Source organism: Emys orbicularis, chromosome 19 (assembly GCF_028017835.1).
Source record: "Emys orbicularis isolate rEmyOrb1 chromosome 19, rEmyOrb1.hap1, whole genome shotgun sequence".
NCBI lineage: Eukaryota > Metazoa > Chordata > Testudines > Emydidae > Emys > Emys orbicularis.
Window position 1 is genome coordinate 1,691,306 of NC_088701.1, and position 18,902 is coordinate 1,710,207.

The 18,902-nt window shown below is 58.9% G+C and overlaps 1 protein-coding gene across 1 annotated transcript in view; it reads left to right on the plus strand.

Annotated features, from left to right (window-relative positions):
• CARM1 (coactivator associated arginine methyltransferase 1) overlaps positions 1 to 18,902 on the plus strand; it is a 57,974-nt gene that overhangs the window by 18,223 nt on the left and 20,849 nt on the right. The window contains exons 2-4 of the mRNA XM_065419308.1: positions 10,094 to 10,219; positions 14,391 to 14,497; positions 15,105 to 15,209. Coding sequence (XP_065275380.1) covers positions 10,094 to 10,219; positions 14,391 to 14,497; positions 15,105 to 15,209 — 338 coding nt within the window. The remainder of the gene's footprint in view (positions 1 to 10,093; positions 10,220 to 14,390; positions 14,498 to 15,104; positions 15,210 to 18,902) is intronic.

An 18,902-nucleotide genomic window follows, 5' to 3' on the forward strand; every position in this document is an offset into this window, starting at 1 on the left:
TCGGTAGGGAAAGGGGGGGGTCGCGTAAGCAAAGAGCAGAGTCGAGGTTGGGGGAGGGGTGGGTTGGTGTTGGAGAGAGCCCCTGCATCTGGGGATCGGAAATCTCCACTTGGCTCATCCCTAGTGTGGGTGATGGGCGGGGGTCTCTGGGCCCATAGCTCGATAGCTCTCTAGAGAGCCCCCCCTCTGAGTTGAGGAGCCTGGATGGAAAGCTCTCGGCTGTGTCGGTTTCCCTGTTCTGCTGGGTACCCTTACAGCGGAGCGTCCTGCAGGTGCAGGGTTCTGCGGACGTGTCCCGGACAGTCTGATGCAGCGACTCTCTCGGGGAGCGGGTGGGGGTTGAAGAGATGAAGCCACGTCACGCCCTGCCATCCCCTTGGCGGGACACATTTGTCTCCAGGTTTTCTATTACTGCCCATCACTGGAGTGTCTGGGCACCGTCCCTGTAAATCACACCTCGGGGGAGATGATGGGTTTTCTAGTGTGTTCGTATTTCAACCCGAACAAAAGCTGCGTTTTCTTGCCTTCAACGTAAAATGTGAGTTTGTGAAAGGCACAAAGATGTTTCCAATAAAATGAAGCAGGAGCGACTTTATTTTCCATTAGCCCTTAGGCCCCACCTGAGATCGGGGCTGTACGTACAAATAGTGACCAACGGTCCTGCCCCAAAGCGCTCACGGGCGAAATAGGGAAATAGTGGGAGGGGAAACTGAGGCACAGAGCGACCGGGACTTGCCCACAGTCCCCCAGCAGGTCCGTTCCAGAGCTGGGAATAGAACCCAGGGAGTCCCAGACTAGTGCTCTATCCGCTAGGCCATGCTGTCTGGCAAGTAAGCGGCTTCAAATGGACAACTCCTCCAACGTGTGCTGGGCGAGTGACTGGTGTTTCTGGGAAGCGTGGGGAGGGACTGAGAAGCCGTGAGGTCAGCGGAGAGCTCAGGAGAGACAGCCTCTTTGTTCATTTTGCACAGCGCCTTGCCCGGTTGGCTCCTGGTCCGTGCCTGCAACAGAAATCGGAAAGGGGCCTGTGGAGACCCAGTCCGGGAGTCGTGATTTCTCCCAGCACAGACTGTGATTGCCTCTCCTAGGGGAATGCAGGTCTGGAGCCCCTGACCCAGCCTGCCGAGCGTGCTGCTAGCGCAGAGCAGGCAGGATCTGCCTCTGAACGTGGTCTGAGGAGAACGCTTCCTGACCTGCGGCTTCGCGTTCGCTTACAGGGAAAACCCCCTTTGAGTAATGCCCGGACTGGAGCTGTGCAGTTGGGGTTTTTGGCTTGGCGGCGATAGGAGTGGGAAGAACAGGTTTAATTACAGCATCGGCGTGAGAGCCTCTTTGATTCTGGGAGTAAGATGTGTGAGAAAACGCAGTGTGTGTGGGGAATAATTATACAGTCAGCCCTTTCTAGCTTCAAAGCTGCTGGCACCCAGTCCTCTCCTGGCAGCGAAGTCAGCGTTAGCCCCGTTCCATCGGCCGGGAAACAGGCGCGGTGGCGCGGAAGGATGGTGCAGTGGGTAGAGCACAGCTTGTCTTCTGACCTTAGCAAGTCATTTTAGCTTCTCTGTGCCACAGGCCCCATCTGTGCGGGGATGGGTGGGATCTCGGCTCTCAGAGGGATGTGGGGAGGATAAAGTCACTGGAGACTGAGGCTCAGATACTCTGATAACGAGGGCCACGTACGTCACGTGCCTTAGATGGGACTTGCCTGAGACTACCCACCGAACCAGCAGCAGAGCTGGGACCCCAGGAGACCTGGCTCTCCATTCTGCACTCAGCCCACGTCTTGGCTTTCTGCAGAGCTGGGAGCTTGAACCCCATCTCTACGGAGGAGATCAGCCTATTGCAGCTGAGAGGCGGGGTGGAAATGAAGCATTAAATTTTCCACATGACTAAAGGCGGGTAGAACTCGACAGGTGAGGTCGTCTTAATGCCTCTTGATGGATTTCTGGCGGCAGCTAAACGCTCGCATCAGTCTGGCTCTGCCCACTAGATGACACTCCCTCCCCGTGGCACGTGGACGGAGCTGAGTGAATGAGCAGAAACGTCTCCTCGTGGAAGCTAGCAGGGTGGCCTGGCCAAGATCTGACCTCATGGTCCAGTGGCTGTGGAACGTGGGGAGAGCCCTGAGTTCGAATCCCTGATGCGCTAGACTTCCTGTGTGACCCTGGGCAAGTCCCTTAGCCTCTGAGCCAGTTTTCATCTGCCCCACAGGGAAAATAGCCCCGCCCTGCCTCCCAGAGGGGCTCTGAGAGTGAATACACTGGAGAGTGTGAGGCGCTCAGGGGCTCCGGTGATGGAGACCAGGTGAGTACCAGAGAGACACACCTTTGGCAGCTTCCGTGTTGCTGGGCCGGAGATGGGCCCGTCAGCGGCAAGCTGTGAAGGCCCCGAGAGGAGAGTCACTGATTTTGGGGGTCAGCCACAATTGAGCTAGGCCGTGCGCCAGAGGGGGCCCGTGAGGCAGCAGCTGCTGCTCTGAGGTCCCAGGGAAAACTGGCGCTCTGGTTTTATTAGGGACTTCGGCTTTTTACTGATTTTTCCCTCATTGTCATCTTTGTCTTCCCAGGCTGTAGAATCTTTCCCCCCTTTCATGGCGACAGCTTGAGGCTTTATTTCCAGGGGGAGGGAAGTGTCATAAAACCCTTTGCATTTGGCTGAGCGTGTGGTTTTTTTCTTTTCTCCCCCCTGTAAGTCTGCCGAGATAAATAGCTCTAATTCTGTTTTTTTATACAGATTCTGTAGCATTAAGCCAGCTAGCGAGGGGGAGGGCATGAGCCACGCAGTGCTCAGAGCTTTGCCCTGGCCTCTTGCACCTGGCAGACAGAATTCTGGATTAAACAGAAAATCCAGGAAGTGGGGATCCAGGCTGGTAGGTTTCACTGTGGGTCCTTCACACCTTTGGCGGCTCCAGGGAGCAGAATTGTGCTCTTTTTTTTGTGTTGCGGTGTGTTGTGTTGTCCAGTGATTAGAGTGGTGGTCAGGACTCCTGGGTTCTTTTCTCTGCTCTGAGGGGAAAGTGGCCTAGGGGCCTAGGAATGATCAGACTAGGTCCATCTAGTCCAGTGTATTGTCTCGAACGGCGGCCAGTACCAGCTTCTCTGGGCAGAGCGGTGAGCGCCCTGCAGTGGCTGGATTTGAGATCATCAAGATAAGTCTTCCTGGTCTCTCGTAGCCAGAGATTGGCTTGAGCTGAAGGCTCCTGGTAGAGCAGTGGTCTGGCAGACAGTACTTGCGCCTGGGTTCCATTCAGGAAGTGGGGTCTAGTGGTTAGAGGAGAAAGGACTGGAAGTCAGGACTCTCGGCTCTCAGAGGAGAACAGGGTCTAGTTGTTAGAGGAGAAGTCTGGGAGTCCAGATTCGTGGCATGTTACCAATTCGGCCACCAAGTGAGCTCTTGGGCAAGTCACTAAATATCTGCCCCGGGGGGTTTGTGAGGAACATGAGGTTTAATTCATAGTCTGCGTAGTGTTTTGAGGTCATGTGGTGATAGGCGCAGTGCAGTGCATTGTCTTCTCCGGGAGGGAACCCACCGATCTGGTTTGTGATCTACGCTGGCTTCCCAAGAGCAGCTAGCGACTTCTGGATGCTCGGCCTGAGGCTCCTCAGAGAGGGCTTGACTTTTCAGAAAGCTCTGAGCACCCCCCTCTGAAAACCAGGCCCCTACTAGGTCCCACTAGCTCTTGGTCTGAGGCTCGTCAGATGCATTTGGTTTGTGGTTTAATGTGCATCCTGCATTGCTCCTGAGTGCGTCCAGTTCCCAGTCCGCGCTGTTGGTGACGAGCTGCTGTCCACGCTAGGCCTGTCCGTGAGACGGCGGTGCCTGATGCCAGGCAGCCCAACGGGGACTCATGTTCAGCATGTGCGACCAGAAGCCCCTGACCTCTAGCTGACCCGGGCTCGAACCCGGGCCAATAAGGACTGGAAGATGCTCAGTCCGATGGCCGGTTGATAACCTGTCTGAGATGCGTTGCCGGATCCAGATCCCCAAACCTAGCGGTGTAGTTGTCTCCCTTGCTGGCCGGGTGCCCAGGGTTGAGTGGGCTGTGGAGTTAAGGTGGCTGGGGCAGGTGGGGCGTATGTGTGGGGATCCTGAGGTGCTGAAGTCAGTCCCTGCTGCCAGTGACGTGTTCACGCGTCCGGGTCCGGCGCCGTCCCTTGGACCAATGCCGAGTCACTTACAGGCAAACGAAGCAGGAGGATAAACTCCCTCTCTAGAGAGGCTGCAGCCTTTGCACATTCTGTCTCAGGCAAGGACAATCCCCACTGGAGGGAAAGCCCGGCCCCTGCATTTATCTGTCTTGGGTCCTTATCTGGCCCCTGTCACCCAGGGTCTGCACACCTCCCAGGGAGGGGTAGGGGAGTGCCATCGGGTAGCGTGGGGCCTTGAACCCGGAGACCCAGACTAGTTCTCCAACCGCTGCCCTGTCCTTCCTCTTCCTGCTCCTCCCCAGCACAGTCTGCAGCATGACCCCCGCTCGGCTCGGGGTGCTGCAAGTCCCCATCCTTTGTCTGTCGTCCCTCGCGGCGTGGCAGACCTTTAAGAGCCAGCCTGGCCAAAGGAAGGCGTTTTGGGGAAGGAAGTGCCTGCAGCTGAGAGCGTCCGTCTGTTGAAGACGGCATTGGAGTCTCCGTGCCCAGCAGCAGAAAGCGTCTGCCTTTCGCAGTGTAGCAATCTCCGGGGCCAGAGCCGCCACGTGCCACGATGGGGGGAGGTGGGGAGGTCGCTTGCCTGATTTCCACGAAGGAGGCTTCTCGCCAGCTCCTTTGCTTTGCTGCCCCAGATCTCGCTCCGCTGGTAACGGGACAGCTCGGAGGATGGAGCTTTTAATAGATTCCAAGGGCAGAAGGAACCCTTGTGCTCTAGCCTGACCTCCGGTGTAACAGGCCAGAGACCTGCCCTCAATGATTCCCAGAGCAGAGCCGTTAGAAACACATCCTACCTTGATTGAAAAATGGTCAGGGATGGAGAATCCACCAGGACCCCAGGGACATTGTCCCAACGGTTAATTACTCCACCCATTAGACATGGACAGTCTGAATTTTGTCTAGCTTCAACTTCCAGCCATGGGAGCGTGCGCCACCTTTCTCTGTTCCCCATGTGCTCCAGTCCCCCCTTAACCTTCTCTTTGTTCGGCAAAGTAGATCGAGCTCCTGGATCTCTCTCTCTCTCTGGCAGATTTTCTAATCCTTTCATTATTCTGTGGCTCTCTGACCCCTCTCCGATTTATCAGCCTCCTTCTTGAACTGCGGGCCCAGGGTTCCAGCAGCGATTTGCACCAGTGCCAACTACAGGGGTAAAATCACCTCTCTGCTCCTACTCGAGATTCCCCGGGCTGGCATTAGCCTTCAGGCACAGCGTTGCGTTCGGCACTCATGTTCAGCTCCGTATCCACCAAGGCCCCCAGATCTCGGGTTCCCGTCCAGTCCGGGTCGGGGGAGACTGAAGTCGTTTCCTGTTCTGTTGGAGACATGGGTTTGCCCAGATCTTAGTGGGGTAAGTGGCCCAGAGGCTCACGCTCACGGTTGTAGCTGGATTTTTGGTCCACTCCAGATACACACAAGTGTGCTCAAGGGCAAAATGTCCCCGAGTCGTCGTTCCCCCCCACCCCCAGCATCTTGGCCTGTGGACTCTCCGTCCCCAACTCCCACCCCCAAAGAGTAACCTTTCCCTGGAGAAGGACTTCCTGCTGCTCAGAGAGCTCGCCCCAGTGCTGTAGAGAAGTGGACTACAACTCCCATCATGCACTGAGGCAGACCACTTCATGCAGGCGGGTTTGAAATGCCAGGACTGGGGAGCCCGCACTGTCCAGCTCCCGCCTGGCCTCCGAGTCTGGAAATCTTGGGGGATGGGGGGTGGGGAGAGCACGCCTGGCGGTGTTGGCTCGGCCCTGGGCCTCGCCCGGCTGAGCTATCTGCACAGGCAGGCTGCTGCGCGGGCCGCAGATGGGGGGATTTGCAGAGGGCTTCTCACCCCTGGTTCTGCGTGTGCTGATAACATGTGAGGCCCCCATGGCTAAGTCTCCTGGGAACTAACGAGCCCTCCTCCCCTCCCCCTCCAGCGGCGTCCATTAATCCCGCTGTAATAGGCTGAACCCCTTGAGGCTCCGAGCAGCAGAAGGGGCCTGGGAGGGGCTCTCCTTTTGCCGTGCCAATAAACAGCAATGACGGCGAGGAGCCGGCGGAACCGGCCTAGCCGGCCGCCGGGCACAGAACGAGGCTTCCCAGCAAACCGGGGCTGCGAACTCCTCTGTCTGCTGCAGACAGGCCACGGCGTGCGTGGGAGCTGCCTGCCGGCTTGGGCCAGGGCCCCCTCCTCGGCGGGTATGGAAGGCCTACGCGCTGCTGCTGCTTTTCTGGGGTAGTTGGAGGAGCCCGGGAGGGCGCTGCCCCGTGCGAACACTTGCCTTCAGGGGAGTTTTTTTGTTTGCGCCAAAGGCCATTTTAAGGGGGTGCCTCACCCGCAGATGGGTTTCGAGTGCCAAAAGATGGGGCTGTTCCTCCTTAAGAGACCACGCTAGCCAGTGACAGTAGAACAGTCCGTGAATTGGTGTTTGTCCAAGGGGCAGGGTGAGTGGGGGAGGCGGGTTAAAAAAACCCTTTAGAAATCAGAGTTGGCTCACCAGTGAAATGAGTTTGGGGGCCTCAGCCTCTTTACTGCAGGCCCTGGGCCCAAGTCACTGAATAAACTCAACCAGATGGCTCCGCTCGGGAGGGAAGAGGGGGTGAGACTGAAGCAGTAGGTGATGCTGCAGATGGAGATTGAGGGGCATCTGAGAGCCCAGGGCTGGGCTAGCGGGGGGCTGCGGGTCAGGAGTGAGGGGCACCGGGCAGGGCTGGGCTAGCAGGGGGCTGCGGGTCGGGACTGAGGGGCACCGGGCAGGGCTGGGCTAGCAGGGGGCTGCGGGTCGGGACTGAGGGGCACCGGGCAGGGCTGGGCTTTCAGGGGGCTGCGGGTCGGGAGTGAGGGGCACCAGGCAGGGCTGGGCTAGCAGGGGGCTGCGGGGCACCGGCAGGGCTGGGCTTTCAGGGGGCTGCAGGTTGGGAGTGAGGGGCACCGGCAGGGCTGGGCTTTCAGGGGGCTGCGGGTCGGGAGTGAGGGGCACCGGCAGGGCTGGGCTAGCAGGGGGCTGCGGGTCGGGAGTGAGGGGCACCGGGCAGGGCTGGGCTTTCAGGGGGCTGCGGGTTGGGAGTGAGGGGCACCGGCAGGGCTGGGCTTTCAGGGGGCTGCGGGTCGGGACTGAGGGGCACCGGCAGGGCTGGGCTAGCAGGGGGCTGCGGGTCGGGAGTGAGGGGCACCGGCAGGGCTGGGCTTTCAGGGGGCTGCGGGTCGGGAGTGAGGGGCACCGGGCAGGGCTGGGCTTTCAGGGGGCTGCGGGTTGGGAGTGAGGGGCACCGGCAGGGCTGGGCTTTCAGGGGGCTGCGGGTCGGGACTGAGGGGCACCGGCAGGGCTGGGCTTTCAGGGGGCTGCGGGTCGGGACTGAGGGGCACCGGCAGGGCTGGGCTAGCAGGGGGCTGCGGGTTGGGAGTGAGGGGCACCGGCAGGGCTGGGCTTTCAGGGGGCTGCGGGTCGGGAGTGAGGGGCACCGGGCAGGGCTGGGCTTTCAGGGGGCTGCGGGTCGGGACTGAGGGGCACCGGCAGGGCTGGGCTTTCAGGGGGCTGCGGGTCGGGACTGAGGGGCACCGGCAGGGCTGGGCTAGCAGGGGGCTGCGGGTCGGGAGTGAGGGGCACTGGGCAGGGCTGGGCTTTCAGGGGGCTGCGGGTTGGGAGTGAGGGGCACCGGCAGGGCTGGGCTAGCAGGGGGCTGCGGGTCGGGACTGAGGGGCACCGGGCAGGGCTAGCAGGGGGCTGCGGGTCGGGACTGAGGGGCACCGGCAGGGCTGGGCTAGCAGGGGGCTGCGGGTCGGGTCTGAGCTGGAAGGATGTTCGCATGGCCCCTGCTGCACGTGACGCCATTGTCATGTTGCTGGCGGTCCCGTCCATCCCATTGCTGCAGTGTAGCCTTCAGTGGTCTATCCCGCTCCCCAGAACTGGGTCTATCCCGCTCCCCAGAACTGGGTCTATCCCGCTCCCCAGAACTGGTCCCTCCTGCAGCCGGCAGGACGGCGTCCCTGGGAGGGAGCGCGTCTCTGTGACCCCAGGGCTGCACAGCCCCATTGCAGCCGGTTCCCCGTACGGAGCACACAGGCCGCCTGAGACACCGATTCATCAGCAAGCCAGGGAACGGCCCGACCTGTCTCCTCCGAGCGCCCGCCCCCCCCCCCCCCCCCCCGCAGTCAGGAGTGCGGATCTGAGCTCTCCTGTTGGAATCTGCTGGAGTCAGCCAGGCGCGGCCCAGCCCGCCCTGCCCTCGGCACAGCCACGCCTGGTCCCCAGCAGGAAATGCTTCCCAAGGCAGACGGGGGGTGTGGGAGAGAGCCAAAGGGATCCAGCTAGAGCCCTCGAGGCCACGGGATGGGCTCTCCCCGCTCACAGAGGAGGCACTGTGACATTAGAGCAGGGGTGGCCAACCTGAGCCCGAGAAGGAGCCAGAATTTACCCATGTACAGTGCCAAAGAGCCACAATAATAAGTCAGCAGCCCCCCATCAGCTCCCGCCCACCGGCAGCCCCCTGACCAGCGCCTCCCCCTCCTTCCCCGCACCTCCTGATCAGCTTTTTTGTGGCATGCAGGAGGCTCTTGGGGGGGGGGGGGGGGCGAGGGCACGGCAGGCTTGGATGGGCAGGGCCTGTGGCAGAGCCAGGGGTTGAGCAGTGAGCACCCCCTGGCCCATTGGAAAGTTGGCGCCAGTAGCTCCAGCCCCGGAGTCGGTGCCTAGACAAGAAGCCGCATATTCACTTCTGAAGAGCCGCGTGTGGCTCCGGAGCCACCCCTGGGTTAGAGCATCTTAGCAGCAAGACGCTCTGTGTGCCCCCGAGGCTGTATTTCTCAATTAAGCCTTAAAATACGCTGGCACTCAAACAGGAGCATGGCCCTCTTGCGGGGTGTGTGTACACACCTCCTGCCCCAGGGACACATGCAACATACAGAGCCAGTGCCCTCTGTCCCCCCTGCCCATCCAGCTGCTGCTGATTGGCTGGCATCTCCGTAGGCATTACAACAGGGGCGACTGATGGCCGTATGGCTCAGTCCGAGGAGGACGGATTGTGGGTAAGGGACAGCTGGGAAGAGGGAACGGGGGTGTGTGCGAGAGCTGTCCAGTGGGCACAGAGGCTGGCACTGAGAGGGGAGGAGGTCAGCAGAGGCTGAACGGCTGAGTCAGTAGGGGAAAGGGAACCAGGTGGCTGCGAAGTTCCGGCCTCCCCCGGACCAAGACCAGCCGAGGAGGAGAGGGCGGAAGCGGGTGAGAGTGGAGGGCTGAGGAATGCGGTGGGGCATGGGATGGCAGTGACAGCTCTGTGGAGGAGGAGAACGTGGAGCTGACTGGAAGTGGCAGGGGAAGCAGACCCCTTCCCCCCACCCCCCGGCCCACTTCTCTGGGGATGAGTCTAGGCGGGCGAGGGGTGCGGCTCCTTTTCATCTCCGTTATAGCTCAGCACTTCTCTAGCGCCAAAACCATGACTCTTCTGCTGCATGCCCTGCCCTGCCCCGCCGGTCCCAAAGCCCACTGCGCTCTTGCCTGCTGATCCCTGCGTGTGGGGGAGTTCGGTCTCCTGAAAGCCCCTCTGCTGCTGTGCCAAAGAAACGCCCGGGTGACCTGTCCCTCCTGCTATTTCTGAAGCCAGAGCGAGTGAGCTCAGAGCTGTCTGCCTCTGGGAAGGTGGGATCCAGAGTTTTGGGATGGTCTGCGCGTTGGCTTCTTGCTCTAATGCTTCTCAAGACCCCGGTCGCTAAATCCGCATTGGAGCACAAGTGGGGAATTAAAGCAAGGCGGGAATCGGAATGATGGGATTTGAAAGTCTGAGATCTCTGGGGAAAACCCCCCCCCCCCTTGCTGGGGGAGCTGGTCCCAGGCCTTGTGCCATCCTGTCTGTGCAGCGGGTAATGCCCTGTGCTAGCCTGGCCCTGCTTGCTGCTGGACTGCAGCCATCTCTGGGGTTGAAAGGTGGCACGGGACCCCTCGTGGGACGCTAACCCCTCGTGTCTCTTCTCTCCCCAGATGAAGACGTGTGCGTATTTAAGTGTTCTGTGTCCAGGGAGACGGAATGCAGCCGAGTCGGCAAACAGTCCTTCATCATCACGCTGGGGTGTAATAGTGTCCTTATGCAGTTCGCAACGCCGACCGGTATGTCCCCTCATCCGTCCTGCGGGCTAGTGGGCTGGGGGCTTCGCACCCCTGGGCTGGCCCCAGTTATACCCGGAGGAGACGCTCCAGCTAGCCCATCAGTCACTCTTCCACCGCAAGGTGATTCGCCAGACTCCTGGCTCTGGGCCCTTCCCTTTGGCCATCGGTAATCGAGATCCCGCCCCCGGGGCTTGGCCAACCCTGGAGCACCGGCTGCAAGGACAAATCCAGCCCCTATGGTGCTAGGCTAGTGGGGGTTGGGGTGGGGTTCTCTTCCCCCTTCTCAATGGTATCTCAGCTGCCCTGTGAGTCCCCCCCATTTCCAGACCTGGTGGCCTAGCCTCAGTCCCTGCAAGGAACTGCCCCTCCTTGTACAACAGCGACCCCAGCTGGCCACCGTGCGGAATAGAAATCAGGGGCTGAGCCCCCCTTGGCCTAGGGGGGAAGGGGTGGGTCCTAGCTGCCTCTCTGTAGCCTAGTCCCTGTTCCTAACTCCTGTGCCCGGATCCCTTCCTTAGTGAGTCGAGTCCTTCCCCTCCCCTGCTTTTCACTGGCCTCAGGTCCACCAGCAGAGCCCCGTGTACCCTGCTGGGGTCCCTGCTAACCCCTTGGGTGCTGAACTCTTCTCCCATCCGTCCCCCCAATCCAGCCAGCCCCTGTGCTGCTACTTTACAGGAACCTTCCCCTGAAATGGCTGGACTGTCTGGAGTCCTGGCCCCTCCCTACAGGCCGTGTGCGCCAGTCATGCCTGCTTCCCTCAGGAATGTGAGCAGCGGCTGGCGCTGGCTGGAGCCAGCCAGGTGCTCTGCAGACTTCCCCACTGTTGTTCTGCAGATGCGGCAGCGCCCCCTGCTGTTCCCATCCTGGCACGTGCACCCGGCTCTGTACTCGCACCTGAGTCCTGACCCCACCCCCTCCAGCTCTTCCAGCCCTGAGCTGCTGCTGCTCCTCGCCTCATAGCGATGCTCCTGCCCCTTCTACGAGCCGCCCTCTCCTCTTCCCCCCCCCCCCCCCCCCGGCCAGTCCTGCTGCCTGCCCAGGGCAGAGTCTTGGTGGGATGGGCGTGTTCAGCAGCTTGGGCCCAGTGGCTTGGTGTTAGTCTGCCCAAGAGGCCCTGGGTGCAGCTGCTGACCGAGCCCTGCGTCTCGCCCCTCGGCAGGATTCTTGGAAACGTTCCCACCTCAACATCCTGGGCCATCGGCTGCGTCTCCACCTCCTGCTAACCTACCCTTGCCCTGTCCGTCCGTCCGTCCCTGGCGTCTGTCCAAGGCCTCCTGGACTCCCCATTTCAGGGCATAAAACCCAACCGTGCTTTCCTCCTTTCCCAGCTGCTGTCGATCCCAGAGAGATCCTCTAACTACAGCTCATACAAGTCTCTGGGTAAAGAGAAACGGGGTAAAAAATAGCTGTGACATCATGGTAGTGACACTACTAAGGCCACCAATCAGGAAGAGGAGGGGGAATGAGGCATTTCTAGAACAAATACCAGAAATATCCAAAAGCCAGGACCTGGGAGTAACGGGACTTGACTGCCCCGGACACCTGTTGGAAAAGTAATACAGCAAAACAAAACCTTTCCACTAAGTTCTTGGGCTGTGTTGGGGACAACTGTCTGTTTCAGAAAGTGGAGGCAGTAACGCGGGGCTCAGCCATTTCAGGCCTGATTCTGACCAACTGGGAGGAATTGGTAGCAAATGCGAAGTGGAAGGCAGCGGGGGTGAAAGTGATCACGAAATGACGGGAGGACGAGGGGTTTCAAAGACTTGAACCAACGCCGAGAACTGGTAGGTGAGGTCCCCAGGGAAGCAAATCGAAGGGGAAAGTTGTTCAGGAGAGCTGGCTGTTTCTCAAGGAGATGGTGTTAAAGCACAACTGCTGCCCAGCCCGAAGCGAAGGAAAGACCGGAAGAATTGGTGGAGCCATACTGGCCTCTTGGTAGAGCTCTTGAGTGACCTGGGAATCCAAAAAGAATTCCCCAGGCAGTGGCAACGTGGCCGACGTGCTAAGGAGACGTACAAACCAATCGCAGCAGCACTAGGGGCAACATCCGAGGCCCTGACCCCAAACGAGTTACTCCTGGCAAGGGCAGAGGGGTTCTTTAAATACCTCCGGAGCAAGAGAGACACGGGGGAGAGCAGGGCCTGTACTTAGCGGGCTGGAGAGCTAATAACTGCTGACTTCAAGAAGGCGGAGGGGTTTAATGCCTGTTTTGCTTCAGACTTGACCCAAAAGGTTAACGGCGACCAGCACAATTAATGTTAACAAGGAGGAAGGAACAGGTTAAAGACTTCCATCAGCTAGCTGTGTGCATGGCTGGGCCTGATCAGATTCATCTGAGGTACCTAAGAAGCTGGCTGAAGGAATCCTGGAACTGGTAGCAATTATTTTTGAGACTCCTGGGGGATGGGTGAGGTCCCGGAGGACTGGAGAAGTGCAAATATCGTACAATGGGACCCGGGAACTATAGACCTGTCGGCCTGACTCCGAGAGCTGGAAAGATACTGGACCAAATGATTAAACAGTCAGTCTGCCGGCACCTGGAGGAGAGCGGGGATAGACAGACTAGCCAGCACGGCTTTGTCAAGGATAAATCCTGCCAAACCGCCCTCATTTCCTCCTTCGACAGGGCTCCTGGCCTGGGCGGGGGAGCAGTAGGCGTGATAGATCTTGCTGTTAGTCAGGTTTTTGACATGGTCCCATGTGACGTTCTCAGAAGCAAGCTAGGGGAATGTGGTCTAGATGGAATGACTGTCAGGTGGGTGCACAACTGGCTGAAAGAGGGAACGCTGTCAAACTGGGCGGAGTCCCTCTGGGGTCAGTCCTGGGTCTGGGACCAGTCACTATTTTCATTAATGACTTGGATAATGGGATGGAGAGTGGGCTTATAAAATGTGCAGATGACACCAAGCTGGGGGGGCGGGGTTGGAAGCACTTTGGAGGCAGGATTAGAATTCAAAACAACCTCGGCAAATTAGAGAATTCATCTGAAATCAATGAGATGAAATTCAATCAAGTACTACGCTTCGGAAGGAAAAATCCAATGCCCAAGTACACAATTGGCTAGGCGGTAATGTTGCTGAAAAGGGGCTGGGTGTTACAGGGGATCCCCAATTGAATGAGTGATGTAGTTGCCAAAAAGGCTAATATTCTGGCGTGTATTAACAGGAGGGTTGGATGTCAGTCGTGAGACATCGATGTCCCACTCTAGTGGTGGAGTCCTGTGTCCACTTACGGGCACTGCACGTTAGGGAAGATGTGGACAAACTGGCGAGTCCAGATGAGAGAACATAACATAAGAACGGCCAGACTGGGGCAGACCAAAGGTCCATCCAGCCCAGTATCCTGTCTGCCGACAGTGGCCAATGCCAGGTGCCCCAGAGGGAATGAACAGAACAGGGAATCATCAAGTGATCCATCCCCTGTGCTAAGCAACCAGAATGATCAGAGGTGTAGAAAACCTGAGTTATGAGGAAAGGTTACAACCCCCCTGGGCATGTTTAGTCTGGAGAAAAGACTGCGGGGGGCAGGGGAGACTGGGAAACAGTCTCAAATCTAGTCTGGAGAAGACGGGGGTCAGTTGTTCTCCATGGCCACTGGAGGGAGAAGAAATCAGCTGAGTTCGTAGTTTGGTTCGACACGAGGGAAAACTTTCTAAGGCGAAGGACAGTTGAGCTCTGGAACAGCGTCCAAGGGCGGCTGGGGATCCCCATCGCTGGAGGGTTTTAAGGACAGGTCGGACAAACCCCTGTCCGGGCTGGTCTAGGTTGACTTGGTCTGGTCTCGGCGCTGGGGGCGGGGCCAGGCAACCTCTCAAGGTCCCTCCCAGCCCCACGTTTCTATGATTCTGCCCTGCCCATGGCTGCCCCCATGGTCTCGTTTTCTCCCTAGGGCTCGCTGGCTCCTGTGAGCCCAGCCTCAGGGCAGCCCTTAGGCTTCCCTGCTCATGGCTCTCTGCAGCCAGATTTCCCCTTTGTTCCACTGACCCTCCCCTCCCATTCAGCTTTCATGTCTTGCCCCTTCCCCCCCTGCAGCCCCATGAGGACCCACTGGGGTTGTCCTCAGCCCCGCTGGCCAGTGGGGGGCACTGTTCATCGGGTGAGGCGCTTCCCCCCCGCTGGGTCTCTGCCAGCGATGACCCCTCTAAAGCCCCAGTGCTTGGTTCTGCTTTCAGATTTCTGTTCCTTTTATAATATCCTGAAAAACTGCCGGGGTCACAACATAGAGCGGTCAGTGTTCAGCGAGCGGACGGAGGAGTCTTCTGCAGTGCAGTACTTCCAGGTAGGAGGGCCCGCTGCTGCCCCGTCTCCTAGGAGCTGCAGCCGTCCCTGCCCGGGGAGGCCCCCGCCCGCAGGAAGGGCTGTGCGATACCCTCAGCGGGCCATGCTCCGGGGCAGACCTGGGGAGGGCAGCATTGAATTGGCCCAGGATCCTCTCTTGCAAAGTGTGCCCCGGATTCGTTAATGACAAATGGGAGGGAGGGTGGCCACCCCAGCGCCCCCGCCCCCTTCGGGACAGTAACCGGCGTGGGGAGGAGCTCCGTTTTACCCCACTGCCTGCGGGTTAGCGCCCCCTAGAGTGATGCTTGAATGTTGGGCTCAATATTGTCCGTGACGGACGTGTGCCCAGCGCTGCTTTCTGCAGTGCTCTGGGTTTTCCTCGGAGATCTTCTATCCCAGGACCAACTGGCCTGCCCTGCCAAGAGCCCAGCCTGAGATGGCCTGGCCCCCGAGAGGAAAGCCCCCCTGCACCCTGCCCCTCTCCTGAGCAGTCACCCGGCTGCTCTGGCAGTGCGCCGGCTTTGTTTTGGGAAATTCCATCCTCCCCCCCCGGGCGAGACCCACCTCCCTTTCTGGGGCGTCAACGAACTCTCTCATGTCTCCTTTAGTTCTACGGCTACCTGTCCCAGCAACAGAACATGATGCAGGACTACGTCCGGACGGGCACGTACCAGCGGGCCATCCTGCAGAACCACAGCGACTTCAAAGACAAGGTGAGGAGGAGAAATCCCGCTACCCCTCTGTCAGACTCCAGAGGAGGGCGTGGCTGGCAACGTTGGGATCTCCTCCCTTGGGCAGTTCTCCCTTCGGACCACAGGGCAGGTCCCCCACCTAGGGTGTAGGTCAGGGATGTATTTGGCGAAGCGAGGGTGTGTCTTCACCCAGCCTCTGAGATGCTGTCGCCTCCCCTGCTAGGATCCCTGTAGCCTTTCTGCACTGGGTTTGGGATCAAGCCAGCAGCACATGTTCGACCGGCCATGTCCCGTGAGCCCTTGGATCTGTGCTGTCCGGGGTCAGATAGTCGTGCCCGCCACCAGGTGGGTGTTTGCAGTAAGGTAACGTGCTGCCAGTGGCCCCGGTGCTCCGTGCGCTCAGCTAGTTACACCCGGGCTCTCGGCTCGTGTCTGCTGATAACCACAGAGCGCAGCAGCAGTGTGTTAATTTAAACCCTGCGTCACTTCCCGCATGAGCCACTTGCCAACACGTACAAAGGGAACGAGTGCGACGTGCTGGCCGCGTCGGGCTGCTGAGCTGGGCTTTCTGCTGTCTTGGCCAGGCCCGAAGCATCATTAGGTCTAGTCTGACCTCCTTTGTAACAGGGACTTGCTCCCCGTTCCCCTGCACTGAGCGCAGTCCCTGGGGTCTGATTAAAGCATCTCGTTCCGAAAGGCTCCTGGTTAGCAGATCTCGAGAGTGGAAAAGCCCCTGTTTGCTGGCAGTTTGTTCCCCTGGTTAATTGCCCCTCGCTGTTAAAAGTGGGGCCTCGTTTCTGGCTTTAACTCCCAGCCGTCTGGTTCTTGTTCTGCCTTTCTCCGCTACGTTAACGAGCCCTCAAGCACCCCACAGTTTTGCCCCGGGAAGGTCGTAGATGCTGCAAGAGGGGACCTGATTAATCTTCGATGAGCCAAAAAGATTGAGCTGCTTCAGTCTCTCACCCAAAGGTGTTTTTCTAGCCTCTGAATCATATTTGTGGCTCTTTTCTGCACCCTCCCCAGGTTTTCAACCTCTTTTTTTAAAACGTGGCCCCAGAACTGGCCGCAGCGTTGGGCTCCCAGTGGCGCCTAGAGGTGAAATCTCTTCCCTGCTCCCCTGTTTTCTATACCAAGGGTCACACCAGCCCTTCTCGCCATACGGGGCACTGGCAGTTCTCTTTGGGTTGCTTGTCCGCCATGACACCTACGTCCTTTCAGAGTCGCTGCTCTCCAGTCCCCGGTCGCAGGGCTGGCCACCAGCCCTTGTCCCTAGAGGGATAACTTGGCGTTTGCCTATGTTGAAACTCGTGTTTGAATGGGCCCAACGTGCCAAGCGATCCAGATCGCGCTGCAGGTCTGTTATATTTATTAACCAAACTTGTCATCTCATCAAAACCTGCAGTCAGGTTTGTGTGATGTGACCTATTTTTCTGTGTTGACTGGCATTAATTAGATTCCTCTCCTTTAATTCTTTGAATCCCTTATCAGCTTTTTTACTATTTTGCCTGGGATTGACGTCCGGTTAGCTAGGTCATCCTGCTTGTCCTTTTTGAATATGGCTACAAATCCAGCACTTTTCCAAGCTTCGGGAATTTCCTTGATATTCCAGCATTTATTAAAAATTAACAGAGATCAGGCCAGAGATCTCCTCCTTGGCCAACTATTTTAAGACTCTTGGGTGCAAGTTATCCGGGCCTGCTAATTTAAAAATGTTTCTACCTAGTGAATGCCGTTTAACATCTTCCTTCTTCACAAATGGACTGGAAAGTCTGAGTACATCATGCTGCTTCGTTCCAAATACAGGACAGAAATAATTATCGGACGCTTCACCTTTTCTGCATCATTCATAATTTGCCCGTCGCCGTCTGGCGATGGGCCTGTACCATTGGCCGGGGTTTTGGTTTTTTTGGTTATGTGGTGAGTGTAGCAGGAACCAAAGTCATCAGATGTGGGTCTGGTCCCAGAGATGGTGGTGGCGTTTCTCATCACACTGCACCTTCCATCCAAGGGTCCCGAGGCTTCCTGGCGGTAACGCCGCCCTCGGGAGATGGGGAGTCTGTTATAGAGCAAAGTAAGGCATGAAAATGGGAAACGACTTTCCACGAGGCTGCGGCGGAGTCAGGACTCGAACCCAGGAGCCCTGACTCCCCGTCCGCTAGAGGGGACCCTAGTTCTGGGCAGTGGCTGGGATGGCAAGAGGAGGAAAGCAGGACAAGGCAGTAAAAATGCAGCCCGGGTTCTCCATGACTGCTTTTGGGGGGATCCTAGTGGTGCTTTAACTTCCAGGTGCCCTGGGAGGGGTGGGAAAGTCTGAGGGCTGCATCTGCCGGGACAGTTGTCTTCTGAAACAAGAACCCCCCAGGCCCGTGGGTCCCATGGTGATGGGTACCCAGAGAGCTGGCTCCGTTCGGGCTCCTAGCCCCTCCTGGCTGGCTGGGGTACGGAGCCGTCGGCCACGCTCTGGAGGGCGAGGGAGGGAAGGCAGGCGGCTTCGCAGGGTGGGCAATGACAAGGCTTCAGGAGCCTCCTGCCTCTGGAGCGGACTGCCATGGGAGCTCCATTACCCGAGTCCCCTGCGGCTAGACGAGACAGCGCCCTAGGAAAGGTTCTGCTGGGAGCTGGGCCTCTGGCCGCAGGGCTGGCGGGGCCTGCTCTCGGCGGGGCACTGGTCGCCTGCTCATGCCGATAGGCGGCTGCACCCAGAACGTCCTAAAGCAGCAGCTGATCCAGAGCCATGTGTTTTAGCTTGCGTGGTCTGATGCCTTCCGACCCTGCAGGGGAAGGGCCGGGACCGGAGAGCCCCGTGCTGGGACCGGCAGCATCGGGCTGAGCCGTGCAGACGGTGCTCCCGCCAAGGGCTGGGCCAGGGATCGCGGTGCGGCGGCGCTGGGTACGGGAGGGATTTCAAACGCTGGGTTCTCTCCAGCAATGGCCTCAGCCAGGCCTTGGGAGCGCCCGTCCGCCTCCGCCCTCCTCAGGAGAGGGGCGTTCAGGGTCTGACCCACACAGGCCTTGGTCTCGCGGCTGAGTCTCCCCTTACTGTGATGGGGGCACGGAGCTAGAGTGGGCCCCGCCCTTCTCACAGCCAAGAGCCATCGGAGGGCAGATCACCAGGGGCTGGGCCAGATCTGAGCCGGCGACCTGGAGGTGCCCCCCCCTGCATGGGGCAGTGCTGAAAGTATCGTGTATTTTCCGGGCAGGCAGAAGCTGTGAGTGTTGACAAGGCCTGGCCCAGTGGGATCTGATCCATGCCGGGGGCGTCTAGACTGAATAATACAGCAGCGGCTCCCTAGTCACAGCTCTTGGCTTGCTTCCTGGGTGCCGGGAGGCGCTCTGTTCCTAGCAACCGCTTCCCTAATGGACCCACACGATCTGGGCACCAGACTGCCTGTCTGATGGGTATTGGCATTGATGGCCACACCCACTTCATGCCATCTTGGTCTATGCATGTGACCATCCCAATTCCCACCATCCATCACACGGAGACAGAGAGGCCTAGTGGACAGGGCAGCGAGTGGGACTCTGGAGACCTGGATTCTGTTCCCAGCTCTGTCACTGACCAGCTGAGTGACCTTGGGCAGGTCTTCCACGCTCTGTGCCTCGGTTTCCCCTCCCAGCTTTTGGCTATTTAGCCTGTGAGATCTTTGGGCAGGGACTGTCTCGCGCGCGCCTCTGTGCAGTGCCTGGCAAAGGGGCGCCTGGTCTCGGTCGGGA